At 39.6% G+C, this 27,892-nt stretch overlaps 2 protein-coding genes across 2 annotated transcripts in view; one reads left to right on the top strand and one right to left on the bottom strand.

Annotated features, from left to right (window-relative positions):
• Nucleotides 1-12,433, bottom strand: part of trrap (transformation/transcription domain-associated protein) — a 94,834-nt gene extending 82,401 nt beyond the window's left edge. Inside the window, exons 1-20 of the mRNA XM_078280077.1 lie at nt 12,374-12,433; nt 11,581-11,767; nt 10,613-10,662; nt 10,203-10,313; nt 9,811-9,915; nt 9,323-9,406; nt 8,896-8,952; nt 8,605-8,730; nt 8,005-8,082; nt 7,533-7,621; nt 6,873-6,969; nt 5,773-5,911; nt 4,262-4,340; nt 3,430-3,664; nt 2,980-3,316; nt 2,768-2,865; nt 1,426-1,620; nt 1,066-1,257; nt 807-972; nt 448-704 (exon numbers count right to left, since the gene is read on the bottom strand). Of these exons, the coding sequence (XP_078136203.1) occupies nt 448-704; nt 807-972; nt 1,066-1,257; nt 1,426-1,620; nt 2,768-2,865; nt 2,980-3,316; nt 3,430-3,664; nt 4,262-4,340; nt 5,773-5,911; nt 6,873-6,969; nt 7,533-7,621; nt 8,005-8,082; nt 8,605-8,730; nt 8,896-8,952; nt 9,323-9,406; nt 9,811-9,915; nt 10,203-10,313; nt 10,613-10,662; nt 11,581-11,680 (2,595 nt within the window). The 5' untranslated portion in view covers nt 11,681-11,767; nt 12,374-12,433. The remainder of the gene's footprint in view (nt 1-447; nt 705-806; nt 973-1,065; nt 1,258-1,425; nt 1,621-2,767; nt 2,866-2,979; nt 3,317-3,429; nt 3,665-4,261; nt 4,341-5,772; nt 5,912-6,872; nt 6,970-7,532; nt 7,622-8,004; nt 8,083-8,604; nt 8,731-8,895; nt 8,953-9,322; nt 9,407-9,810; nt 9,916-10,202; nt 10,314-10,612; nt 10,663-11,580; nt 11,768-12,373) is intronic.
• A 5,213-nt stretch (nt 12,434-17,646) lies between these two features.
• nptx2b (neuronal pentraxin IIb) lies at nt 17,647-22,102 on the top strand. The gene is made up of 5 exons (XM_078279578.1): nt 17,647-18,096; nt 18,735-18,954; nt 19,451-19,695; nt 19,866-20,045; nt 21,819-22,102. The coding sequence occupies exons 1-5, from the start codon at nt 17,656-17,658 to the stop codon at nt 22,047-22,049; spliced, it is 1,317 nt and encodes a 438-aa protein (XP_078135704.1). The 5' UTR covers nt 17,647-17,655; the 3' UTR covers nt 22,050-22,102.
• Nucleotides 22,103-27,892: the final 5,790 nt, after the last annotated feature.

Genomic DNA, 27,892 nt, shown 5'->3' with positions numbered 1-27,892 from the left:
TTATGGATCCCACGTAACTTCTAGGTAAGTCCCGCCCTACGAAGCAGCCCGATTGGTTGGGTTTAGGCAATGACCTCGAGTAGTTAAGGTTAGGATAGCCGACTGGTCAGGGGATAGGACCTGAAGAAATCGGGTTCCGTTACCTTGCGCAAGCATGGATGCCAGGCCAATAGGAGCGTGTGAATGCTATTCAAGAGCGGGTCTTGCCTAGAAGTTGCGTGGGTTCCATAATTACACGTGTGTGACTGATCCTGGTTGAGTGCATGGTCTGCAGATATAGCCAGATCCTCTGTTGACCACTAAAGGGCAGATGTGCTAACTGATATTGAGAGAATGGTCTAATGATTGGATACACTTTAAAACAGTTACTTGTAGGATCCAAATGTGGGATGCCGGGCAGCTCAGTAAAAATGGCATTGGGCATGATGATAAGAACAACCCCCCCACCTGCATGAGCTCGGCCCTGACAGGCTGAATGTGGTCGTAGAGGAAGTCAGGCTGAAGGTTGTCCACACACAGCTCCAGGGTGCGAAGGCCCTGGCTGACCAGAGTCTGAGAGCCATTGAGGGCAGACACCAGCGGATCCATGAGCATGGGTAAGTACGGCAGCAAGGAGCTCAGACGCACTGGCACCGTCAAACACAACTCCACAAATAGATCCTTCATGTGCTGTTTGTGAAGGCCACTCTGCAGCATGTTCAGACCTAATAGCATGGAAAGGGGAGATTGGAAAAAGGTGGGGTGTACTTTTGCACATTCAAATACGACTCATCTTCAATTCAGAGTAATGGTGTGTGAGACTTTACCTTGCAGCAGGTTAGGTAGAAGGGGTAGGAACTCCTGGTAGAGCAGATCATGACTGCCTCCACCAATGGAGCGGAAGAGAGCCCGGAGAAGCAGGAAGTAGTTGTAGGGTTCCTTAGCTGATTGGGCCAGCTCCATGGAGCTGTTCACAATCTTGTGGAGGTGTGGCTGAGGAAATAGGGACAGCATTATTAATCAAAAGTGACAAAGATAAAAAAAAAACAAACAAAAACATCATGTCTGACAAAAACATCCACTTACCTTGAGCATCTGCTCATTTTCAGCAGCAAACAGTGACACAGAGCCAAATACTAGTTTGAAGAGTTTGAGGTAAAGGTTTGAGAGCTCAACATTGGAGCCCATCTCTGGTAGTCTCTCAAGAAGATACTCTACTAGGATGGTGGCAAATAGAGCAGACGTTGACAAGTTGGCCAGGAAAGAATTTGCCACAATCTGGGAAACAGAAATACAAGAAAAGACCTGAGCACAAGTGATAAATTAAGACGGAAGACCTTATTATCTCAATTGTTACATATTGACTTGTATTAATTGTGAGAAAAAACATATTACCTGGGATACAAAACTAATTCACACATTGTTTATATAGGAGATAGCATGTACCTGCAGTGCGTAGTTCTTCGAGATCCTCTCCACCATGTACGGCACAGTTGTCTGAAAAATCTCCTTGAATGTGAGGGGGTTCATCATGGTGAAGACCCCGGCAAAGTGCTCCAGAACTTCCTTCTCCTCCTTCATGCGTACAGTCTGACAGTTGGCCACCCTGATGTACGTCTGCTGGTTATTGGCAACCTGAACCTGGTCAGGAGAAACATCAGCTGTTTCACTGGGCTGCTGTTTAAATCATTCTATTTCTGAGAGCCATGTCTTACTGACATATGCTTATTTGTTAAAGTGTAACTCTCGCCAAAATGCAACCTAGGGTGTTTTTGTGAATGTACCTCGAGTCAAACTTTCGTTTAAAAGCATAATTTGGACGGAAACGCCACTTTTAAGATTTACTGTATTTTCGGTCAAACGGCCTTTTGAATGGGAGTCCTAGGGACTCTGCTATGATAGCATCAAAATCGCTATTTTTAAACACTAAGAAGGCTCGACACAACATGAAACTTTGCTCGAAGTATCACCGGGGGCTTTACACATGAACTCCAGCATTGAGAACATTGTTTTTGTACACACAGTTTACTAAAAAGAAAGGTTTTGAACAACTCACTGTAGCTGTTGTTGTTTCTGGCAGACGCCACTTTGTCAATCAAAAATAGTCGATCTCCGAATGCAACATAACAGGGAGGCGAGTAAAGATGGAAAGCTCCTAAAGCTTAGTTCCATATAAATGCACGGATAATTCGTTGTTTTGTCGTTAGTGAAAAACAATATTGACCTTGTAGTTGAAAAAGGAGCCTCATATAAGAATGACATTTCCTCCTATGGAGTCCGTTCATTCGCATTTGGAGACTGACACGTTTTGACTGGCGAGATGGTAGCGCCCGGAAACAACAACTGCTAAAGTAAGTTGTTCAAAACCTTTTTTAGTAAACTCTGTGTACACAAACAATGTTCTCAATGCTGGAGTTCATGTGTAGAGCCCCTGGTGATACTTTGAGCAAAGTTTCATGTTGTGTCGAGCCTTCTTAGTGTTTTAAAAATAGAGATTTTGATGCTATCTTAGCAGTGCCCCTAGCACTCCCATTCAAAAGGCCGTTTGACCGAAAAACAAAAATACAGTAAAATCTTAAAAGTGGCGTTTCCGTCCTAATTATGCTTTTAAACAAAAGTTTGACTCGGGTACATTCACAAAAAAACACTAGGTTGCATTTTGGCGAGAGTTACACTTTCAATTCCACAGAATCTTTATATAGGCAAACATTTTTTTTTTTTTTTTTTGGTGTTTCTATCATTACACCAATGAAAATAGTGATGGTAAAGTCAAGATCTTTGGCTGTACCTGGTAGATGTCCAAGGCCTGCATGGCGTATTTTACCAGCTTAATGTAGATCTGTGTCTCCTTTGGCTGAAGCTGCTTGTTAGGAATGAATTGAGCCTCTGGGAAAACGTTTAAAAAATAAAAACAGGAATTAGTGCATGTAGGTAAATCCAAATTTCATAAAACAATCATCAATGGATGTGCATTTATATGCCATGCCTGTGTCATCTCACCTCCTGGGGCCTTGCAAGAGGTGATGCCCCAAGTAATTGTCTTTACGCCACACACCAGAGTCTTGACTAAGCTGCGGCAGTCAGACACCTGAAAGGTCTGCTTGTCTTCCTTCTCACCAGTTCGGTCAAAGGACGTTGTTGGGGGTGGAGGCGGCGCGGCAACGGGCGTAGGAGGAGCGGGAGGTGGAAGGGCAGGGGTGGTGGATGGGGTGGGTGTGGCTGGTACCCCGGGTAACACCCCTGGGTCGACCACACCCATCTCTGACTGAGGCTTGCACTTTTTGAAGATGGAGACAAGCTGGTACCGTGCAATGGTGTGAAACTTCAGCACAAACACCTGATTTATAGGAGAGTGAGAGAGAAGGAAAATTGACTCAACATTTTTTTTATGAATGTTTATGTAATATATATCAGTGTCTTGTCTACTGATCCAAGCTCTGGGCTGCCTACCTCCAGCATCCTCATCAGGATGTCTCGTCCGTTGCCGTTCTCTTGCTCCGACTTTGACCGGATGCAGTCGACCAGGTTGAGCAGCAGCTTGCAGGACATGGTCTGGATGTTACTGGGAAGTGACTCGTCGTCAATGTTCTTGGCGAAGAGCTGCACAGCTAGGGATAAATCTGTCAGGGGCAAGTTCTGACGGACGTGGTGCACCAGGTCTGCTAGTGTGCTGTAGGCCAAGGGTCTGGAAAGTAATGGAAACATGTAACAATGACATTTGGAGCGGAACTATAATTATATTTCATAACTAAATAGTAGTGAAAATTGAAAAACGGTGTGCTCCAAGTGAGCTGGCAGAAAAAGTAGGAGTCAGGAAAGTAGAAGACAGGAAAAGTTTAACAGATATGGAAAGTAGCTTTGGGATGCAGTTGGCACTGCGAGGGAGATATGGAGGAGAAAGGGAGAGAGAAAGTGAGCTAATGAGTGACACTGGTAGTCCTGCCAGGTCTCAGCTAACTGCCTTGTTTCCTATGTAGTACTAATGTGAAATGACAGCTATTTTGTTGATGAGGTGAGCTAGTTTGGCATTCTGAAGAGGGTCAACAAGGTGGGGATGTGTGCGCAGCATGCCCTCGTGAGATGCAGGTATACATGACAACTTGACAGTGCGATCTGTGCTGCAGCGTTGGAGTTAGCTTCCCTGGGAATTTCGGCAGCAGAGAACTGCCTGATTAATATGCTAGGACTTCTTAACATGCACCTGGCTGAGCCGTCAACCACAAGAGAGAAAGGGTACTGACACAAAGGAGATCAAATGATGGTGAGCACGCACAAAACTCACCTAAGAGTCTCCCGAGCGGTGTAACCAGAACCGATCAGGATGGATTCATCGAAAAGTTTGTCCATACAAGGTATAAACTCTGAAACAAAACAGGATAATTTTATATTATATGACACATAATATGGATATTTTCCTATGTGTATCCGACTGAATATGCAGATCTACGTAAGGTGAATTCATTCATATATATATATATATATATATATATATATATATATATATATATATATATATATATATATATATATATATATATATATATATATATATATACATACACACCAAATAAATTCTATTTTGATATGCTTGTGTTTTGTATGTTATTTCAGTGTTATTTTAATTTGTTTAGATGTATTTGTATACATATATTTATGTTGATTTGCTCGGCTATATAAGACCTTATGAATATTTTAACCCCTTGTAAAGGAAAAAATGACAACCTATGTTGAAATATGTTTTTGATGTACAGGGGGCAATGAGAAATAACCAAATAAAGAATAATAAAAAAAATGTTTGTTATGTTTGTTTTATTAAAATGTAATAATAACTGCCACTGTCCCTTCCCCTGCTTTGGCAGGCAGAGAACTGTCCCTAAAACACCTAGTTATAGTTTTCTGCAACTCTACAATGTCAAATCTCTTGCAGAAAATGTGCCGAATCACTGGCAATGGTTTGAGCCATAGAAGCAACTCACGGTATAATGCAGAAGATCATTCGAAATGTGTATCGTTCAATATTTCACTGATGGGTGGTTGAGCTTTTATTCCATTTTATTCAGTCTCTCTTTTCACCGCTCAGTCACCAAATCAAAATGAGGTATAAGCCACAGTTTGACAGCTAAGAACTAGAATTACTACCTCGCGGTTGTATGCCTCCGCCAATCAGTCAAGTTGCAATTAAAGCCATGTTTGTCCTCACTCATATAATATATGTAGTGAGAACTTTGAAGCAACTTCAAAAAAAAAGAAAAAAGAAGGTATTCGGTGTATGTTTTGGCGAAACATGGAAGCTTCACACGCATAATCAACCCGGCAGCAGAGGAGATGTATACAATCACCACGGTTTCAAGATCAGGGTCACTAATTCAGTATCCGACCAAATGTCTCCCCTACTGTTCCTGAGGTATGGTCTTAAATAATGGCCAGAAAAGTTTGTGATGATGAGGTCACCTTTGAAGTTGACCTTTGCCCTTTTGGATATAAACTGTTATCGCTATCATTTTATCCTATTAAATATTTGTGTGAAATGTTGTCAGAATCAGTGTAGGAATTCTTGAGTTATGGCCAAAAACGCATTTTGTGAGGTCACAGTGACCTTGACCTTTGAGCACCAAAATCCAATCAGTTCATCCTTGATTCGGTTGTGCCTAATTTAAAGAAATTCCCTCCAGGGGGTTCACAAAAATGGGACAGACGGACGCACAAAGAAATTAGAAACACTTAAGTCTAATTTTCCTAGGGGTGGGTGGGTGGGTGTGTGTGGGGTGTGTGTGTGTGTGTGTGTGCACATACGGCTGCGTAGGTCAGTTGTAAGGATGTGCTTGGCTGCAATGAGCAGTTCCTTGCGGAGGTGAGCAGTCTCAGAGGGGCAGTTGGTCAGCAGCTGCAGCATGCCCTTTACCATCTGCTGAGAGTACTTCCCTACCAGGTCCTGATAGTAGACACACACATACAACATAGGATTAAAAGCACAATTTATTCTAAAACGTATTGCATACTATGTTTGGAAAAAATAATTACCAAGTCAATACCAATACAAGCCAAATGTTTGAGCAAGTATTCAATTTGATATATTTTTTGGACAGGCAGGGTGTCTGTTACAGCACAAACAACAGTTCACTAAATCCCCTAATAGAATTCTTCTAGGTGGGTTAGAAGTTGGTATCGTCAGTGTTTTCTTATGTTTGTGCCAACTGTCTGAGTTTTTGCGGTCTTTAAACACTGTTCCTGATAATGTCTGCACACAGTCAGTGTAGCAGGAGCTAGCTTTAGAGGAAGTTATTAGTGCCATTCATTCTTGTTCAGTGTGGACAAACTAAATACCGTATGAAGGAAATGCAGTCTTAATTTAATTTTTCAAAGTGTCTGTTTTATATTTATTCTTGTTTTCATATCAGTGAGCACATTGTGTTACATTTTGCTTGCTGTCAATCACCTGAAACCCAGAAAAAGTAATAATAGCCAGAAAACAATCCTTCAAAACATGTCTGCTAGATTTATTAGATCTACATCTTTATGTTCTGGGGATCTTTGATAGTGGTTAATATTAGGTATAATATATATATTAATTATAAGTTTGACAAGAGGATAGGCATTTTCCAAAAAACTAGCACTTAAATGTGTATGTGTGTGTGTGTGTGTATATATATATATATATATATATATATATATATATATATATATATATATATATATATATATATATATATATATATATATATATATATATATATATATTACACTTTGCCAAATACTGGTGAGAAAAACCATACAATGATGAAAGTGAAAGGGCTTCAACTATAAATGACAACTATTTTTCTTTAAGACATGATGACTCAGTGAAGCTATTTAACAGAGAAAACTGATGCAACACAGTCATCAAACAGGTGTACCTGGTAGATTCGGATGATGTAGGCTAGAAATGACAGAGTCTTGATCTGCGCAGCAATGAAGTCTGCATACAACTCCTTGTTATAAAGCTTGTGTTGCCTGCAAAGGAAACGGCACAATTTACATATAATAGCCATTTGGTCCCATCAAAGACGTTAATGATGTCGTACACCTGCAGTAGGTGGCAATTACAGGGGTTGAAATTGTGTGTCTACATATGGGACTCAATTCTACATGGGCGACTTGATTGTTTTGCATCACAGCTGTTACTGCATGTCAGGAAGACATTCTCTCTGTACCTGCAATAGACTGGTAGGGGTATCTTTTTCAAAATTAACTTTGCTCCATTTCCTTTCCTGTTCCGAATGCTTAACACAAGTCTTTCCCTAACCGGAGAGGTTTCACCTCCTGCTAAGCCAATGTCTACTATTTTAACTTTCCCAAATGGATTTTAACTCCAGGTTTGGCAGACAAAGTGTCAGGAAAAAGTATCAACAAACTTAGTACAAGAGAGAAGGAGGGTAGGGGGAAAAAAAAAAAAAACAACAACATTCTCTTAAACGTGCCTGAACTCCGTTTGATGGAGTTAAAGTGCAAAAGGTAAATTCAAATCCTATCTGAGACACACTTAAACAGACCACGCACACACACAATTATCTCACCTGGCCTGCGGTGACACCTGGAGCATGATGGTGTTCATGATGAGGGGTACGAACTCTGACACCACATTGTGAATGTTCAGCTTATATAGCTAAGGGGACAGAGCAAACACACAATCTCGATTAATGAAAAACTAGCCTCGTTTTAATACATGGGTTCCAAAACTCCATGTTTCTACATCTATTTGTATAGGCAAATGTGTTAAAACTTCCATGACTCCAATTATTATTAAAATGCGAAAAGGAGCCAATTCAGTTAGCGGAGGCAACAATTTTTTTTTTTTTTTTTTTAAATAAAACGCAAGTATATTTTGTCCTAAACGTCAAATTCACTGTCATTTTTATGTTTTCTTTGCATGTAAAATGAATTAAGGCAAAAAGCAGATGACACATTTTGAAATTAAAAAAGAATCTGTTATTGGACCACGTTACCAAGGGTTACTGTGTGATGGTTATATTTAGAGAAGTCACAAACCTGATACATCAGCACCACTATGATAGGCAGCTCTGCCAGCACTTTGAGAGACAAGGACCCCCGTGGGATGATGGTGTGCTAGAGGCAGAAACAAAGTGAGAAACACAATGAGGATGACTGAAATAACTGGATGACGTAACTGCTGGACACTCACCACACCCTTCTTCAGCTGAAGCCCTATCAAATAAAGTGATTCTGGCAGATATACCATTGTACACAGTAAACAAGAGACAAAACAAAGTCAGGTTCAGAGAAGTGGACATCTGACCACAAGGTTGCTGATTTAAATCCTTGTCAGTTCTTGTACATTTCCCATTACAAAATGTCACACTTTTTTCCCCTGCTCTAAGATTGTTTTCAGTATAGTCTTCGTAAAAATGAAAACCAAAAAAAAATCATAAAAAAAAAAAAAAAAGAATAGAATTAGAATTGTTAAACTGACAAAAATGCATGCTGAAAGTTTTGTGGGTTCCCTTGTTAGTGTGCCAACCTGGTGCACTACTACCATCCTGTGGTTACAGACAGTACTGTAAAAGTATGCAGTATGGATTTTGAAACAGCGGAGACATAAACTCCTACAAACTTAGTTAGCTAGCTTACTGTTCGTGTTTCGCTGTCTTCCCTCTCAGGTGCAGTCTTGACCAACACCGACGTGATCATCCCTACCATTTCTGGGGAGGGAACCGTGTTCTCTGCTATCACCTGCGGGTTCTCAAAGTACCTGGCCTGGTGGGAGCAGAAAGACACAGTGGTTAGGGGGAACACAGACACAGGTGAAAAGGAAGAGAGGAGAAGAAAATGACAAGTTACTCAGTCCTTCCAGTAAAAACGTTATCAAGTCAGAACCAAACACTTGAAAAGCAAGGCCACTGCTATGAAGGTTGTACTTACAACAACTTTCGGAAGGTCTTTGTAAATCTGCTTCACGAAGTCTAGAAAGTGATGAATCTGAGAAGAGAGGATTATGGAGAACGTATTAATCCAAACTCTTTTCTTTTTCATAAAGAATGAGAGGAAACCAATAATTTATAATCCCATCTCTGGCATCACATGAACATAATGAACAAATATGCTTTTGTCAGAACTAGACCATGAAAAAAGAATCGCTCTGCATGTCTGCATTCAACAGAACAGGTACAAAACAGGGAAACTATTTGGCAGCTTTTTCAATCAAATTGACAAATAGTCAGCTCTGAATTTACTAAGTTGTGGACAGCCCTATATAACTTTCAAAAAAATATTTCACAATTCAATTAATTATTCATAATATATTACAACATAATTCATAAATGTCAAGGAACATGGCTAAGGTTCTCACCTCCTGAGAGATTGGAGGCCGGAACTGTTTGTGCAGCTCAATAATGATGCGAAGGCATATCAGCACATTTTCCTCACTTTCAATCTGTAAAGAAAAAAAGAGGGAAAAACATGAATGTGACATGGCAACACAATAGCTCTTGTATCTATGGAATAACTCCATAATATTTATTTACCCTCTATCCAGAGTGAAAACAATTTTCACTGTTTTCCCACCCACTGTAATTATCCAGTTCCATTAATTCTTTGTAAAATGTCGGAAAAAAAAAAAAGCTATTACCACCACAGACATGTAGCAGCTTTCGGGGGGGCGGGTTTATATTAATTTTCCAGCACTCTATGTGCATTTATTGAGCTTTGGAAACCGATTAGCTGTTAAAAAGTAAGGCAACTCAACTATGAGCGGTAAAAATACAGTACTGTAGTAAGTGAATGATGTAAAATGAAAAAAACTTGAAATGTTCTGTTGTAAGAGAATAGGACTCATACCTCCAGGAAGCGGAACATAACAGACAGGATGTTCTTGGTGTGTGGACGAAGGTGTTCATTTGTTGGAATGCGGTGGATGATTTCCAGCACCAGCTTTCTCAATTGCTGAAAAAATGGATAACATTTTAAATTAAGAATTCAGATTTGGTACAATTATACCATTTGATGTGATCAAAAGTGGGTGTATGGGATTATTATCATAGCAAGCGAGTCAGCTCAATTGTGAATGTTGGACCATATCCACGGCAGTCATGCTACTTAATGTTATTAATGTTGATTTATTAATGAGACTAATGCCGGTGACCAAATCAGTATTTCTGTTAAACCTGTCTGTAGGTTTTGAACATTGCTGAATAGATTGAAGTTGGTAAGTGTAGAAAGAAGCCACATACCTGTGTAGGTTTTTCTTGGAGGAATTGAACCTCTCCATCCTGAAGAAACGTGAGGAAGCGAGGGATTATGTGTTCCAAGAAGGTGGAGTACTGAGGCGAAGATGTCACATTCTGAAATTGAAAGTCCAAGACATGTTACGTCATGAAGTAACTCAGTATATCCTGCAGTCATGTTTCAGTGCTGTGCAAATTTTCATCAAAGATTCTCATTCTTTTGCTGCAGGCGTATATCACTGCATCAAAAACGTACTGTATATTTCCTAGGTTCAGTTACAGCTCAAACACATCCTTAGAGACGTACGCTTTTATGGAATCTATCAAACTTCTTAAATATCCATAATAATAATAAATCAAGAGACAATTAAAATGAATCCCCTTCAGCACACACTGAGAACATTCATCAAACTTACCTCAAAGTTCTCGCTGACCTCCTGCATCATCTTTAGCTTAGTTTCATCAGCTGGAAGTTGAAGGACAGAATGTCGCCATTACTCAAACTTGCTAATGATACATGTTTCACTTGTCATGGCCGTCTCCATGTGCTCAGCAGGGGCTCTCAGATCTTATCAGTTTTACTTTCAGCGTCCAGTTTGATCAAAAGGTACATCAAGAATCACACTTCTACACACACACTCTCTCTCTCACACACACACACACACACGTACCTTTGACTGGACTAAAGCATATCGCTCTCATCACATCGCCAATGCTAAGCACAAGTACCTTCTTGTATCTGAACCATCATTTGTTTTGTGGACATTAAGCAGGAAACTATGTATGTAAAATATGTATGTGAAATGTGTTCTTTGAATTTGTAACTTTAGTTCCGAACAAGAAATATTATAAGACACTTTTGTATACCTATAGCTTTAATAGCTACATTAATTACAGCAACTCCTATCATACAAACCTCTTCGACTCTTATATATCATATAATAATAATAAAAAAAGTTGATTTAAAGTAGTGGGATAAGTTGCATCCACACTAATCAATACTTCATCTGATAACCTGTTGATGTTCTAAAAAAATAAAAAAATAAATAAAATAAAACCAGCCCAAAAGTTAGCATGAAGGAAGCAAAAATAAAACGATTAAATGAAAAGCCTTTGGCTCTAAATCACTACTGGGTATGACTTTTGAAGGTAACACCAAACTCATGAGTGCATCAATTTACTGACTTACGTTTACAGTAACAAACGGTTTAGTTTAAGTAAAAGTGCGCTTGATACTTTAATGATGATGAAATACAGATATAACTTTTCGGAAAATGCATCATTATGAAGCTTTCTTCTGACATGTCAGACATCTGACATTTAACTCCTGTCTAGATTAACCATGTCTAACGTTAGCAATACACTGCGAGGTCTATGAACTTACGTGTGTTAGCGTCTGTGAGTGCTGCCACAAACTGCAGGTATTTCTTCATAAGTGTAGTCTGGTCGACCACAGTGGGGCTGGGCGCGGGCACAAAGGCCATGGTGGCAGATGGGACAGACCGGGCTGTTGTGGTGGGGAAAGTGGGCAGACAGCAGTCTGCACCGATCTCACTGTGATCTCATGTGCACTGAAGAAATGAGAGGAGGGGAAAGAAATCCGTTGCCGTTAACCTAAGTAAATATATTACTATATAATCTATGTTTGTAGAACATTTAGGTAAAATACAGTCTTGGTTGTTACGAGGAAGTTACTGTGTTTGACCAAAGAGGTTTTACAAGCAAACCGGTAACAGATTCACAAACATGTCTCTTAGAGGGCGCACAGTGATGACATCGTAACAAGCATCAGCTAGCACAATTTTTGTATACTCCGATAGCATTTGTGAATTAAAAACAGGTGGTTTTGGCGTCAAAGCGGTAACCATTTTATTATTAAGAGGAGTTACATGCTTATGCATCCGCTCAATAAAGCCACAACAGGCACATATACAATTACTTTTGCATAACACGTTAGCAACCGTTAGCTAATAAGCTAGCTTTCCCAAAGAAAGAAAGCGCTCGCGCATCCCCTGGCGTTTGACTCAAACTTGGAAGAGAAAATAAACAAGCCCCAGGGAGTAAACAACTTTTCTCAGACAATAACATGTTTAAAGGATATTCCTTAACAGGGTGGTGTGGAGAAAACCTACTATTTCGCCAACGTTTAAAAGAAAAATCGAAGCATTTGCACTTACCCAGACAGGAAACTGTCGCTCCGTATCCGCCGCGCTCTCGCTGCTGCTGCTCCGGGCTTGAGACCAGCAAAGATGTCTGATATCCCTCCGCGTATTGTGTATCATATTTTCCCTATAAATGTATATATACAGTATAATAGTGATTGGCCGACAAAGATATATGCAGACAAGTGATACAATTGATGTTAAATTTTTTGAAAATCATTTTTATTTGTCAAAACGTTTTTTCTAGTACCAGCGGAACGATACACAGTCAAAACCAGTGGATATAAGACCATCGTTTTCGATGGTCATCTGGCTCCTAGGATTGTTAGCAGAGGAAGTAAATTTGCGGGTAACTGCGCATGGTCTCATCCATGGGCAGTACCATAGCATAAATGTCTATGGGAAATACCATCTGGGAGTGGTGTAGGCCTACTATATCTTCTCTAAATGCAATAGAGCATGTAAAGAACCTCAACACCTATTGCAGTATTGGGTAGACTTTATTACTTCATTATAAATTAAAATAACCTTTGGTTTGCCATGTTGCAAAAAAATAATTGCTGTTGTTTCTCCTCCTCTTCATATTATTTGTAGTTAGTCCAAAGTTATTGGGTCTTACTCTTTTGAACTCATTAATTCTGTATTTTCAATGTTAATAAAGTAATTAATAGTGGGTCATGAGTTTTGCAATTCCTAATAAGCCAATAAGTCTGCAGTTATGAATGAATTCATTTAATGTTTTTTACAACAATCCCCCATCTCTGTAATTGTAAATTTTAATTAATTAATTTTGTTTAAGATATAACAACAGGGGTCAACTGGATTAGTGGAGGGATTTTCCCGTTGCTTAAAATACAATGCAAGTGTCATGGCAGAGGAGAATTAAGATCAGCCAGAGGGAAATGTCACAACCTGGCAACCTAAAAGATCTCAATATTAACGTGAATTATGATGGATAATAACTGATGCATGAAGAATTATGAGGGGTGGGCCACAAGATGGAATAACTCAGAACAGAATTTAGTTCATTTATTCATTGTTTTAATTCATTTCTTACATAGTTAGCATGGTTTATGTTTTCACCACAAGATGGCAGAACACTGAAGGAGAAAGCGGCTCTAAATTCTCCATGCTCTGAAATCCTCAGTGCTAAATGTAAAATAAGCATAGTGCTAAGCCCATGGTGTGTAATGAAAGACCTGTATTTCATCTCTTGATCTGAGGCCAACATGTGCTGTAGGACCCCTCTGAACAGAACAAGTAATGAAGCTGACAAAGTATTGCAACCATTCTTCCTCCACATCATTTTCTAATGCCTAGTATGTGTGTTTTTTTGTCTTACATCTTGATCTATAAAGTGGATTTTTTTTTTAATGACTCACACTTTCATAAGAGAGTGCTCGAAGATAAGACGTATGACATTAATAGAGGTCAGCCAGTAATCTGGAGTAGGGAGTTTTGTGGTTCTGTCAATCATTTTGTAGGTGATATGGCTCGTGACTCAGGTAGTTTTCTCTCTCTTCTTTCTTGCATTGGCAAGTCATTGTTAACATAAGTTGCTGTCATGCACACAAATGAAAGTGTGTGTATATGGCAACAAGGCTTGACATTTTTTTCTTTTTCATAATGCTTGTTTCAATAGCTTTGGAAATAATGAAGTCGGGTTGAAAGATGGTCATTATTTATCTTGGCATGTCTTCTGCCCACATGCTTAACTAATGGGTTTAAATTCATAATTCTCTCCTTTATAGAATCCTCTTTCCATAGAGTCAACCCACTGGCAAAAGACTGCGGAAGCCTTTCACTTAATGTCATGTATAATATAAGAGGTAATTTGACGTATAATGTGACATTCTCATTCTCTTTCTCGCTATCTGTTCCCTAAGTAATGATGATCTGCTAAAAGATGTTTGTCTCAGGCTTATTGCACTGTCCTGTTAGTTTCATTAGTGGTTTTTTTTGTGTGACAGGGGCTTTATCCTGAGAGTGGAGAGTGGATGACACACTGGTTCTCCGGCTTTCCAAAAACCACTCATGTGTCCATTAGATTTGTGTTTTTTCAGTGCACAGCTGTGGCTGCTGATGCCCTTATGATGAAGCCTGATCAGCCCGGCATTATTTCTCATGTAGAAAGAAGTGTACTTTCTTTGAGGCTGAGTCTGAATCATCAACAATACCCTGAATATCTATTCATGCATCTAAAGCTCCCATGCACATTCACTGTTTCAACCCATATGCACTCCTGGGGTCTGCAGAAAAAGAGGACATGATAAACAATTGTTTAAAAGACTGTTTAGCAGACACTCTTCCAGCTTTAGACTATGGTTGGTATTGGAAATTGTATAATGTAAGTGTTGTCCCTGAGCTGTTTTTAATTAGCTGGAGTTTAAAATTGGACTTTGTCACCTGGTAAGCAGAAAATAGGTGTGATGTCATAGTAAAACATTTTGGGTTTAACCGAGGGAGGCCAAGTCTGTCACTGAAGATGGTAATTGGTTTTGACAAAGCAACCAAACCCTGTGTACAGCAAACTGAAGGTGTTGATGGTCAACTACTGCTGCCAGATCCTGCTTCTTTCTCTCTTTCTTTCTTTCTTTCTTTCTTTCTTTCTTTCTTTCTTTCTTTCTTTCTTTCTTTCTTTCTTTCTTTCTCTGCTGTACAATTCTCCAAAAAATAAAAGAATTCATGTATTTTTTAAAAAATGTATATACTAAATCACATTTATGTACAATTGTGTAGTTGTCGTGTGTACAATCCAAATACAAATTATAGAATTTGTGATCACAACAAAAATATTTGACAGCAAACTTTTTCTAATTAATATGTTCAAAGTATTGCATTGTCAGATTTTATACCATATATCCAGATACCGTATCAGCTCAATCAGCCACATCCTGAAAATGTTTTATATTGTTCTGTTTTTTGTTCTGCGCTTTCAAATCTACCAAAACTAACAGTGGTAGAAAGTACATTTACTCAAGTACTGTACTTGAGTGCAATTTTGTTGTACTTACTTGAGTATTCCTATTTCGTGCTATAGCCTACTTCTACTCATCTACATTTCAGAGGGAAGTTTTGCCAGATATAATTACTTTCAAGTGAATATTTTACATGAAAAAACACATTCTAAGCTTATAAAATATAATACATTGTTTAGGATTAAACAAGTGGTTCCAATCATTTCCCCCTCTAATATTCTCAAATGGTTTTAAGTGTTTAAGGCCCAAAGAGGTGAGATTATCCAAGTATTTCACATAAACAACTTTTTTTCTTCTTTCCTGCCTCATTAATCATCTCGCAATGCCCCAGGTTTATTTCATGAGCTTTTGGACCGGGGCCAACTTCTACATTGTACATCTACTCCTACAGAGTAGTCACAATGTAGGACACTGATTGGCTGACAAGCACAGCTCCCTTAAAGGTTCCATATTATGCTCATTTTCAGGTTCATACTTGTATTTTGGGTTTTTACTAGAACATGTTTACATGCATTAATTACAACACATTATGTTTCTCCTACTGTCTGTCTGCATTCACCCTCTGTCTGAATTTCTCCATTTTAGTGCCTGTCTCTTTAAGCCACTCTCCCAAAAAAGCCCAGTCTGCTCTGATTGGTCAGCATTTCCGGATCTTCTGCATGTGCACTCTCTGTGTCTCTGCACTGTCGTTGCATCCGGGGAATGACTGTTATGGCACTGCGATAGCCTATTTATAGTATTGTGACATCACAATTGATGCAGAAGTCCTGACGGCTCGTTTTGAAGACACAGTTTCTGAATACGGGCTGTGTGCTTTTCTCTTCTACTTTCACAGTATTTCTATAGCACCTGAATCTGCTTTATAATCAATAAAAACATGGAAATCACTTAAAATATGGGACTTACTAAGTTAAGTGAGGAAAACCTACTGAATAAGCCTTTCTATTTCACATGGTACAAACTGGTCGAACCTGGCGGATTTATGAAATATTTTATTGACATGAGTCAGTCATGACAGACATGACAGACTGGTTACTTAGTAACACACAACTTGTTACGTACTTTCTTGAATAACAGTGTTTTTATTGATGTCTTGATCTGATCGTTATTTACAGCAAATCAGAATTGCTACAGCTGAGTTGCCTTGCTGTTTTGAAACACCACAATTGAACAATGTTTACTTAGTGAATAAAACCAAACAATTTCTACTGACATTCAAGATTCACTGATTAACTGTGCACAGTCAGTTGTGATTTGGAGCATAGTTGGACGCCATGTTCAAAGCACAGTGGTATTCCTCCAGTCCGCACACCAGGCTTTATTGACATTTCACAACCCAGACAGGCAACTAATTGTTTACCACCACATCCTTTTTTTTCAATGCTTTCTGTATTGAGGTGACTCACCTGCATTTATAATAATTTGTCATGTTTTTGACGGTTTGGAAAACTCTGGCATTAAGTGCCCTTGAGGCCTCTGAATCTCTCCCCTCTTTGCCGTTTCCCTTTTTTTAATGTTTTCCCTTTACATATAAATTATTTAGATTTCTTTGTCATCTCAAACCAAACAAGTTGCATGCATCATTGAATAAAATAAAATGTGTCCCACACAAAAAGTTGGCAGTAGGCAAATTGAGAGGTGATTTAATGTTGAATATATGAATAGCTATGTTGATTGAGTGCCATTTTTTCATCTGAAAGCTGTGATAGCAACCTTTCTGGCCAGAACTCAATGTTGCTTTCTGGCCAGTAATAAATGAATTAGGGAACCAGAGAACATCAGAATAAATATTGGGACATGAAATGACACTGGGATGCAACAAAGATAAATCACACCTTTCCCATCCTTGTGGCAACCCTTTATCAACTGTTGTGCGATAACTAACTACCCAGAGTCTTCATTGCTTAATTATCTTTCCAAATAAATCAACAAATGTTTGACCCAGCTGCTCGGTGACGTCAACCTACTACAACCAATCCAGAAGCTTCTACAGACACTTTTTTTTTTGGTAATCCTCTTTTCTCAGAGGAGCTGTCCGATCAGCACCACACTGTTTGCGACAGAAATAGTTCCTTTTACACAAGCCACATTAACCGGGCTTACAGTGGCCGAGTCACCCTTGATCGGATTTTCTGCTCAGAATTTTCTTTATTTTGCTGGTCAGGCATGGCGCTACTTTGTAGAAATAGTTGTACTTGTTGTTTTTTGAGTATACCTGTTTAGGGTTCAGTTTTACGCACTAAACTTACGAGTGGATTTCGTTAGAGAGTGGTAAGGGTTTAGTGTTTGGTTTTTCACTTAACAGTAAACGCCGCCAGTATGCTTTCACTCTTGTACGGATTGTTATGTTTTTGTGCACTGGGCTTCGGTCAACTAGCGAGCGGCCAGGCGGACGATGGAAAGCGATACATCTGCCGGGCAATACCCCTCAGCGGCGATGCCAGTTGCCCTGTGACATTGTTACCCGAGCTAAACGCTGGGAGCCAGGAAGAGGAGCTCAGAAACACCGTCATGCAGCTACGGGAGACAATTTTACAGCAGAAAGAAACGATTTCCAAACAGATAGGCACCATCAACGAACTAACCACCAAGCTGTCGCTCTGCGCCTCAGCCACGGATGATAGGATTAACGAAAAGGGGGGTTCTTGGGGCAAAGGAAAGCAAAATACAATGGGGGACGTTCCCAGAGATCCAAATGACACCATCGACAGTCTTGGAAAAACCATGCAAGGACTCAAGGACCGGTTGGAGAACTTGGAGGTAGGTCAGAACCAAATGCGCAAAGAGTACCCTCTGTGCCAAAGCTATGCGTAAAAGCACAGTTAAAATCTTGGAGCGGATTTATAGGATTACCACACCGTATGGATTCACTGCTTAGCAGTAAACTGGCACTTATGAAAATCATCAGAGTACGTATCAAACAGGTATTTGTGAGAAAGAGATTAATTGTCTAATTGGCCAGCAATAAACGTCCTATTACGCAGGGCCGATTAGGTGATGTGTGTTTACTGTGATTGTCCGCATATTTAAAGTGCTCTAAAAAGAATGAACAATGTCTTCCTCCTAGTGTAAAAATGGCAAAGTGTTAGTGACTCTGACCTCTCATGCATTATAATCAGGCCTACATTAAAAGGCACGTAGTGGGGATCGTTTATTGCCACAGTTCATTTAACATAATAGTCAAAATAAGCTCATCAGATAAAAGGATTGGGAAACTGACCAAAACTTTAGACAGTCCTGAAACTACAACTGCAGGCCTGTCAATCAGTCATATAGAAGGATGGACTTATAGAGCTGGTGATACTAGTCATCACTTCTGCAGCTGTCAGGGGGCTCTTATTGTCCCTGATCATTTCTCTGCACTTCCTGTTCATGTTGTCCTGTCCATCCTTCTTTAGCAACAGCAGCAGCGAGCCAACATATCTGGCGCCTCGTTCCCCAGCGAGCTCCGCGACCTGCTGCAGCGTCGGCTCGGGCAGCTGGAGAAGCAGCTCCTGAAGAAAGTCACCAACCTGGAGCAGGAGAAGAGCATGCTGTCCAATGCCACAGCCGCCTACAGGCTGAAGACAGAGAGCACGCTGAACGCCCTGGTGGACAGGATCAGTGAGCTGGAGAAAGGTAAAGGAAAACACTGGTTGTCATTCAGCAACTAATTTATGTATCATTGTTCTCTTTTTCATTAAAAAATATTAAAAAGTAAAAGAAATTAAAATGATTATAGTGTGATTTATTGCAATTTCGATATAGTTGCAATTAATTGTGCAGCCCTAGTAGAGAGGATGAGTGAATTGGAAAATGGTACATGGTGCTGCACAGAACTAAAATGTGTACAATACTATATAAAGCACGCAACCTATTGTACATCTACTACACTAATGGAGAGGAGGCAGAGGAAGGCACTCAGGGGAATAAAAAGAGTTGAGAGGGTCTGATGATTCAGTGACACAGACTGTTACGGCACTCTGTGTATTGAACATAAAGGGAGGTGATGCTGTTGTTTCCCCGCTTTCATTCCAAGGCAGCGATTAACACGTTTAAAAAAACACCACATGGGACACCTCTCACCTGTCCCACCCTGTCACTTTCTCTTTTCTCTCTCTTTGTCTCATTACAGGAGGAGGAGACTTCAAGTCCCCAGAGCAGTTTAAGCTGTCCCTCCCCCAGCGGACCAACTACCTGTACGGCCGTATCACCAAGAGCCTGCCAGAGATGTATGCTTTCACACTCTGCATGTGGATCAAGTCCAGCGCCAGTCCTGGCATTGGGACACCCTTCTCTTATGGTGTGCCAGGGCAAGCCAATGAGATTGTGCTGATCGAATGGGGCAATAACCCAATAGAGCTGCTCATCAATGACAAGGCAAGAAGTTTCTGGTTTTCTAAATCTAAACTTTAATGGTTATATTAAAGAATGTTAAGTTCAACATCATCTCTTCCTACAACTTGCACAGTTTTCACTCAGCAGCCGCACTATATATGGGCTTTTATGTAAGCAAATCACAACTAAGAACATTATATTTTGAACCATAGGTCGCCCAGTTGCCTTTGGAGGTACGTGATGGAAGGTGGCACCACATTTGCATCTCCTGGACCACACGGGACGGCCAATGGGACGCTTACCAAGACGGAGGGAAGCTGGGAACTGGCGACAACCTGGCGGCCTGGCACCCCATCAAACCCGGGGGGGTCATTATCCTGGGGCAGGAGCAGGTAAGGAAGTGCAGTCGGATCTCGTGTGTTTGACCCATGCCTGTTTCTGAATATTTTGTCATCACTCTAGCTCCTTTGTCACGATTAAAGAAAGCAGCCACTTACCTTGAATTACATCACCAATGGCCTTCCTTTTTTACACAGAACAGAACACTAACAATGTAGCATCAACTATCTTGTGCAGCATTTTCATTCATCATCACAAACAAAACACTTCCAGGTACAGTGTCAAGTAGTTCTGCAAAGCAGTGTTATTTATGGAGCACCAAGTGCAGATGGAAACAAGAACATTAACTCTGAAGCAGCGGATGGTGGCATGTCGTCATGACAAAACAATAAGCAAGATGACAGTAAAAATGTCAGTGCCCACAGAAGCTGAGGTCTCCCTCTGGACCAATCAGTGCATTATTAAAACAAGTCAGAATGAGATGCATCCGTCTGTTAAGTTCTGTGGGAATCGGAACAGCATTGGAAGGCTGTTCTTGTTGGGGGACATTTTCTAGCTTCAAGGTTGCCAACGAAGTGGGAAAAGCAGCATACAGCAAAATTCATTTTGATGTAATTTCCTTTAAATGATAAATTGGGTTTTAGCCACAGTACCGGCTCCAGGATGTGGTTGTGCGATAGACTACAGACTGTACTACATTTAACAATTATTTATTAAACACTAAATATTAAATGAATACATTATATCTATCTATATCTATATCTATGTGGCTATCTGCCTCATGGCGAGTTTATGTTTGTACCACAATAGTTCTGTTTTTCAGTCTTCATTTTGGTGAAGGTACAGCTACTTTCTTCTGCTCCTATGCTGTCTGCATGTTGGAGCTTTGCAGGGGCGGGACGACACACACACACACACACACACACACACACACACACACACACACAAACACTGGCGCACACACCAGACGCCAGCCACCACGTCACTTCTGTTTACTGATAGCTATCGTTTACCTCAGGCTAATTAATTAGCTAGTAAGTGGCGATTTTTGGCAGCCAGCCTTCCAAAAGAAAGCACAATGAAATTAAATAACCGATCATTAACCGTTCACCGACAAGCAGGTAACGGAGTCTCAGTTCACCGTCCGGGAGGCTCTGACACACTTTCCGCACTGCTGTAGGCTTGTACCGGTTAATGTTCTGTGCATTGTCGGACACACGCAGCCACTTTCCTGAAACCGCTTGCGAGACTGACACAAGTCCACAGCGGCGTGCATGTCCAAGCCTGTCTCCACCGCCTCCTGAGGTTGTCAACTGTGTGGTTTGGAATGAAAGGTAGAAAACAGGACAGAGTAACACGGCGGATATCGCTCAAATATATATATATTTTTTTTGATGATGTAGTTAAGGCGGCAGGCACGTCTTGCTTAGGCGGCCGCCTTAACTGCAAAGTGCTGCGGGAAACCCTAGACTCTTAGTAAGTCGCACAGTAAAAGAAATTGGAAGGTGACAAAGTTGCTCTGACGATGTTATGAATGGTCACGCTGCGTACTGCATCCTACATATTATATGCATTATAAACAATTAAACAATTAAACAAGCATTGTAGTGGTCTCTTAAGTCTTCTTAATCAAAGCCTAATTCAAATCATATCACTAGCCAATCAGAGATTTACACATATTTTAGATGCTTCAACATTTGCACCATTGAACAGAAGGAGTAATAAAACACTCATTAAACCCGAAAGTCCACCCATAGTCCCACTGACTAACTCCTCCACCTCAGAAAGTTAATTCACTTTGATTATGCTGTTTATGGCTCTTACAGGACGTAGTGGGCGGGCGATTTGATGCCGGACAGGCCTTCGTGGGCGAGCTGAGTCAGGTGAACATTTGGGACCGTATTCTGAAGCCGGTCGAAATCCAGTCCATGGCTAACTGCAGTTCTTACATCCCTGGGAATGTGATCTCTTGGCTAGCAACCAACGTTGAAGTTTTTGGAAGGGGAGCGTTCAAGCGGCCCTTGGAGATGTGTCACGAACGACTGCCCAATGCTTAAAACTCATCTGTCTGCCTCTCTCTAGATTAGCGACTGTTTCCATCCAGTCAACTTTTTTTTTTATTCTCTGCTCTTACTGTGAGGCAGTTTATGGACTTAAAGGAGACATACCGTGCTCATTTTCATTTTCATACTTGTATTTTAGGTTTCTACTAGAACATGTTTACATGCTTTAATGTTGTACATTGATTAATTTAGTTTGATCTGCTCTGTATGGATATATATATATATATATATATATATATATATATATATATATATATATATATATATATATATATATATGTGTGTGACCCAGGTGAGAGGTCATGTGGAGGCTGAACACCATCATTGCCTGGTGGCTGTTCATTTCAAGTGTCAATCAGAGAGCTATGTAGCCACATTTCTTTATTTCCCACGACTAAGGTACTTTAATCCTTCAATAAACCCACCACCATGGTAAAAGGTTCCCACAGGTATCGATGCTGAGACATCCTATGCATCCTCATCCCCACACAGTCTCCCACACACCCCTCCCTCAACACTCAGTAATGAAAATCCTCTCAGCACAGACGCACACATGTACTGCTACTATGACAACGTCCAGACTAGCTGCCGTTGACATGTGAGTTGGTATTGCGTGCTGTGTGGGAGTAAGGAAAGATTAAAGGTCATGCTAATGTTATGTCTATTCCTTAACTTGGGAATGGACTTAGAGCCACCATCAATCACACCTCTGATCCTGACATGTTCAGTCATTGTTAAGGGGACTATCACTGGAAAGGTACAATTTGGCACTTTATCTGTTATGTGTACTAGCTGGTAGTTGAAGTATGTGTGCAATAGACTACTTTTGAGTTAGTCTTCCAGCTTTCGTATGAGTTAAAATGTAACCTTATTGGGAAGCTTCATTCTTGGCATACATAACCAATACCAGTGATACTAGTGAGTCTATCACAGTGCTTTTTTTTCCTTGCCTTTTTCCATTTGAACAAAACCTGTTGGTGAATCATGTTGGAAATAATATTCATAGCTTCAATGTTGTGACATATTTTTACCCGCGGTTTGTAACATTGTTGCAGTGGATTGTCTAACCAAGCATTCAACAGAAAATACAACAGATTAGTCTGATTAATACTGTCTGTACACTAATCATTTGTATGTGTCGTGTAATTATTTTTTATTATTTAGTGTCTGTGTTCAGAAAAAATAATTTTTGTTTTTGTTAATAATCTGTTGTAAGCACATATAATAGGCGTTGTCCATCTTGTCTTGTGGCCTTCTTATGGAGACTTAAGTGCCATATAATGTTTTCTAAGTGTTAAAAAGCATTGCCAATAAATGAAAATGTGGAAAATAAGGAAAATACTGCTGCAGAATAAATTCACAAATGTCTGTTTTATTTTATCTGTCAGCCATTACTTGGCGAGTTTACTCCAATTAATATACTTCCTGTAATCCATTTGACATATGTTTGGTATTTAATCATTGTGTTAATCTGTGATAGTCTTTGTTTTGGCAGATCTACACCAGTGTAAAATCACCTTGCCTCTTTATAGCCGTGTTGGTCAAGCTAGAAAGGTAACACAGGAGTGACAGGAGTTAATTACACAGGCTGAGCAGGATCTTTTGGCTCAGATGAGCCCTAGACATGGACAGGTGTCCTGGGTGGCATTAGCAACACTTAACAGATGAGAAAGGCCGAAAGGTCAGGGGCGGCGTCATATATACACTCCCTCAGACAGAGCAGCTCTTTCCAAGCCCACACTGCTCTAAAACGATACATGTATTTTGACGGCCATAAGACACGCTTAACAGACTAATTCAATTCAATACAATTCAATTTTATTTCAAGTGCAATATCACCATAAGACATAGTCTCAAAACACTGTACAACAAGGAATTCAGTAAAAGTTAGGATTAAAAATACAAAAAATACTTTCAAATCATTGCCGATATATATGTACATAAAAGTGAAATAAAAAGTGCTACAAGGGTAAAAACAAAAGATAGAGGAAGTCATAATGATGGTCCATAATGTTTGGAAAAAAGAAATGTTTTGATTTAAAAGTGGTGATAGAGCTGGCTTCTCTGACACACAACGGAAGGTTATTCCGAAAGAAAAGGCACGATGGCCTGCCGATATCTTTTTGACCCTAGGAATTTCTAAAAGGTTGGTACCCAGGGAGTTCGGCTAGGTATGAGGGTGCAAGGCCATTCAGCGATTTGTAGGATAAAAGGAGGATTTTTAAATCTGCTCTTGCCTGTATGGGTAGCCAGTGGAGTGAGGTTAATACAGGAGTTATGTCTTCATATCTCCTGGTCCTTGTCAGTACCCTGGCTGCTGCATTTTGGACGAGCTGCAAGCTTCTAAGTGAACATGAGCACCTTCTGTCTGGAATAACTTAGCAGTAAATATTCGCTCCATTTCATCTTTCAGACTGTTTAAACATGCCTTGGCAACTCACTTTGATACTAACTGTACATGTAGACTTTAAAACTTTAATCTCATTCCTCACTCTTCTCTTTATTGAACTTCTTAATCTCACTGACATTCTACAGTAACGCTTGGCTATATTTTGAATGATCATTATTCCCTGTTATTTATTATGTGTAGTGCAATGCAGTAGTCTAGCCTAGAAGACACAAAGGCATGAATTAGAGTTTCTGCATCGCGCTTTGTTAAAATCGATCTAATCTTTGCAATTTTGCTCAGATGGTAGAAAGCAGTTTTTGTAACAGACTTAATGCGGTCTCGGAAGTTTAGCTGAGAGTCGAAAATAAACCCAAGGTTTTTAACAGTTTTGCTCTCAGTGATGTTGCAACCATCTACGCGCACTATAAGTTCTTCTGAGTTCTTGCACTTGGGAGGCCTTACTACCAGGAGCTCTGTTTTATCAGTATTTAACAGTAAGAAGTTTCTGCACATCCATCTCCTAATTTCGGATAGGCAGTCCTCTAGTTTGTTCAGTTGGTTCTAATGAAATTCTAAAGTTTATCTTCAAACGCAAGATGAAAACCAGAGCAAAACTGAACAATCAATAAGATAAAATGTTTTTATATGACTGTCAAATGCACCTATTTGATAGGTGATATAAAATAAGGCAAAAACATTGTGACATTGGCCTGCAATATAAAAAAAAAAACAGTTCTGGTTCTTGGATGGTAGAAACTGTGTTTTGTACTTGCAGCCTTCACACTATGATCTTCAGTGAAATCGTCTGATTAATTTGTATTATTGGCAGAGGGTTGTTTTTCAGGTGCCTTGTCTGGGGACACAATATATTGAATGTTCATGCCATAGTGTAAGGCACTTCTTTTTACCTCTCTTCACAACACGATTTTTTCAGATGACACAAGATTAAAGGGGGAAAAAAGCATTTACATAACAGTCTTCATCTGGCTATGGAGAGCTGAAATCAATCAATAATGGTCATGGAGATGCAAAAGAAGACGTCCAAGGCCAGTCTGTATCCGTTCATACTTTATTAGCCTGTGTTTTTTTGTCTGATTTTACAAGCCGAGATAAGTGGATACAAACAAGGTTGGTTGGTTGTTGTTGGTTTATTTGTTCAGGCCTCCATTGTAAATAAGAACCTGTTTTTAATGGCTTGCCTGTAAAAATAAAGCTGAAAACAAGTACAGTGTCAAATATATCAAAGTAATGATCTATCAAAAATGATGAAAAACATTCTTACATTCTAGCATCTAGCTGTCCCTGCAAATGCTGCTTTTATTATTGTGGTATGTTTTTTGTATTTTAGGTAACACATTTCTAATCAGAGAGCCTCCAGATGTTATTCTAACCGCATTGTTGAGAAAGCTGATAAATCAACATCTGGTCACTGTTTTTATGGGGTGTGTTGGAGAGGGCTGGAAAGACCATTTATATATGAGGTTGTGTCATTTTAAGCCAAACAGCAACCCAGAAAAACAAGCTGACACATCAGAAACTTTACAAATCTTCTAGTAAATCTGTATCTACTTGGATTTCTCGCAGTTATGTGTCTGATTTAAATAGTAACAACTACCCACCAGTGATAGGAGATGTAGCATACATTTGAATGTACACTTTCACATGTGACACAGCTTCAGTAGATGTGTGTGAATGTAACAGAGTTAACCCTTGTGTTTTCTTCCCGTCGACCATGCACTTGTTATCCTCCCCGATCAAAATTGACCCGGTCTGCCAGTTTATAAAGCATGAAGTATAAATTATCACCAAATTCTGTGTTACATCTTCTTTGCCAACTTCTTTCCAACCTATTACCACTAGTTTTACACTTATTTTTCTAATACATGGTCAAAAAAATGCATTTATTTAAAATTATACCTAATTTCTGAGTTAAAAAAAGCTGAAATTACGAATTATTTTGACTAACAGTTGAGATCAACGGGAACATATGTAGATGGGTTATCACAGACTGGTATAAGTCAAAGTTTAGTCAGGATACTGTTTTGAAACCATTTCAATTCTTTTAATGGCAGCCAATAATCACACTTGTTGTCCCCCCGGGTCAAAATTGACCCGGTCTGTTTTGGCTATTAATAAAGCATAAAGTATAAATGATCACCCAATTCTATTTTACACCTTCTCAACAACTTCATTCCAACTCATTACCACTAGTTTTACACTTATTTTTGGAATTTATGGTGAATAAACTTCATTTACATGAAACAGTACCTAAATTTTGGGGTAAAATAAGCATAAATTATGAATTATTTTCATTATAGTTAAGATCAGATGAACCTATGTTTGTGGATAATCACTGACTGGTATATGTTAGTGATTAGTCAGGATATGGTTTTGAAACCATTTTATTATTTTGAATGGCAGCCAATAATCACACTTGCTGTCTTCCAGAGGCCTGTACTACGAATCCAGATCAACATGCCCTGGATTTATTTCAGTTACTTCATCTTAGTTACTTCACAGTTACTTCACCTAACCTAACAACCTAATAACCTGTATCACGACGCTGGTTATCAACTAGTTCAGTCAACCCAGGGTTTCCCAATCCAGCGGGGTTTGCGCACCACGACCAATCGCAAACATCTACCAGAGCTGCATATTTTATATAAGAAGAGCAAACTATAATTCTACATAAATATGAATAACACAAACACGTTTTACAGGCAAAATGCAGGAAGGAAAGCTGGAAAAAAAAGCTGACGCTGTTTTACGTAAATCACAACGCTTATCCTATCAATATCACTTCCAGTGGTGTAATCCACGTGATAGTAAACTCCAGGATTTCTATATAGGCTACCCACTTAAAAATGCCCAATGACACGTAACAACATAGGCTACTTTCCATTTATTTTACATCTATAGGCTATATAAAGGTATTTTTTTTACCGTAAATTGGTGCATTGAAGTGTATCGGAATGCAGGAAATGAAGTCGTTGATGCTTAAAACTTTCCTGGGGGAGGACACCCAGGCCCCCCCCCACTAAGATATGCCCCCTTCCTCCCCCAAAGGCAGATTCTGGCCAATATAGGCTACAGTAGGCTACAGTACACCCACTATAATAGCCTACATTAGACTACACTGGTCTAATAATCTATAATCTCCCATCAATCAGGCACAAGATCTGACCATAATCCATGAACTGTCGTTGCTTTAGCCTTTTATTTCAGTTGAAACCCTGGCAGTGGTAATCGTGAGAGAAAATAAAAAAATATCAAAACATAATTCTAACCGATGTGCGTATTGGCAACACACGGCTGAAGAAGCCGACAAATAGCCAAAATGTAATTCCCTCCGCTTAAAAATCTAAATCTTTCCTAAAGATACCCATCAGTGAATGTTAACGGGGTTGTCGATCTCTAAATGTTTTAACTTTTATGAGCGCACCCCTCT

The sequence above is a fragment of the Sander vitreus genome, chromosome 21 (genome assembly GCF_031162955.1).
Source record: "Sander vitreus isolate 19-12246 chromosome 21, sanVit1, whole genome shotgun sequence".
Taxonomy (NCBI): Eukaryota; Metazoa; Chordata; class Actinopteri; order Perciformes; family Percidae; genus Sander; species Sander vitreus.
Note: the sequence above shows the minus strand (reverse complement) of the source record. Positions and strands in the feature narration are given on the sequence as shown.

What these genes read in the sequence shown, in the direction of transcription:
- nptx2b (XM_078279578.1), top strand. Translation starts at nt 17,656, where the DNA reads ATGCTTTCACTCTTGTACGGATTGTTATGTTTTTGTGCACTGGGCTTC. An exon ending in AGCTGCTCATCAATGACAAG is followed by an intron (nt 19,696 to 19,865) that starts GCAAGAAGTTTC and finishes TTTGAACCATAG; the next exon opens with GTCGCCCAGTTGCCTTTGGA. An exon ending in TTATCCTGGGGCAGGAGCAG is followed by an intron (nt 20,046 to 21,818) that starts GTAAGGAAGTGC and finishes TGGCTCTTACAG; the next exon opens with GACGTAGTGGGCGGGCGATT.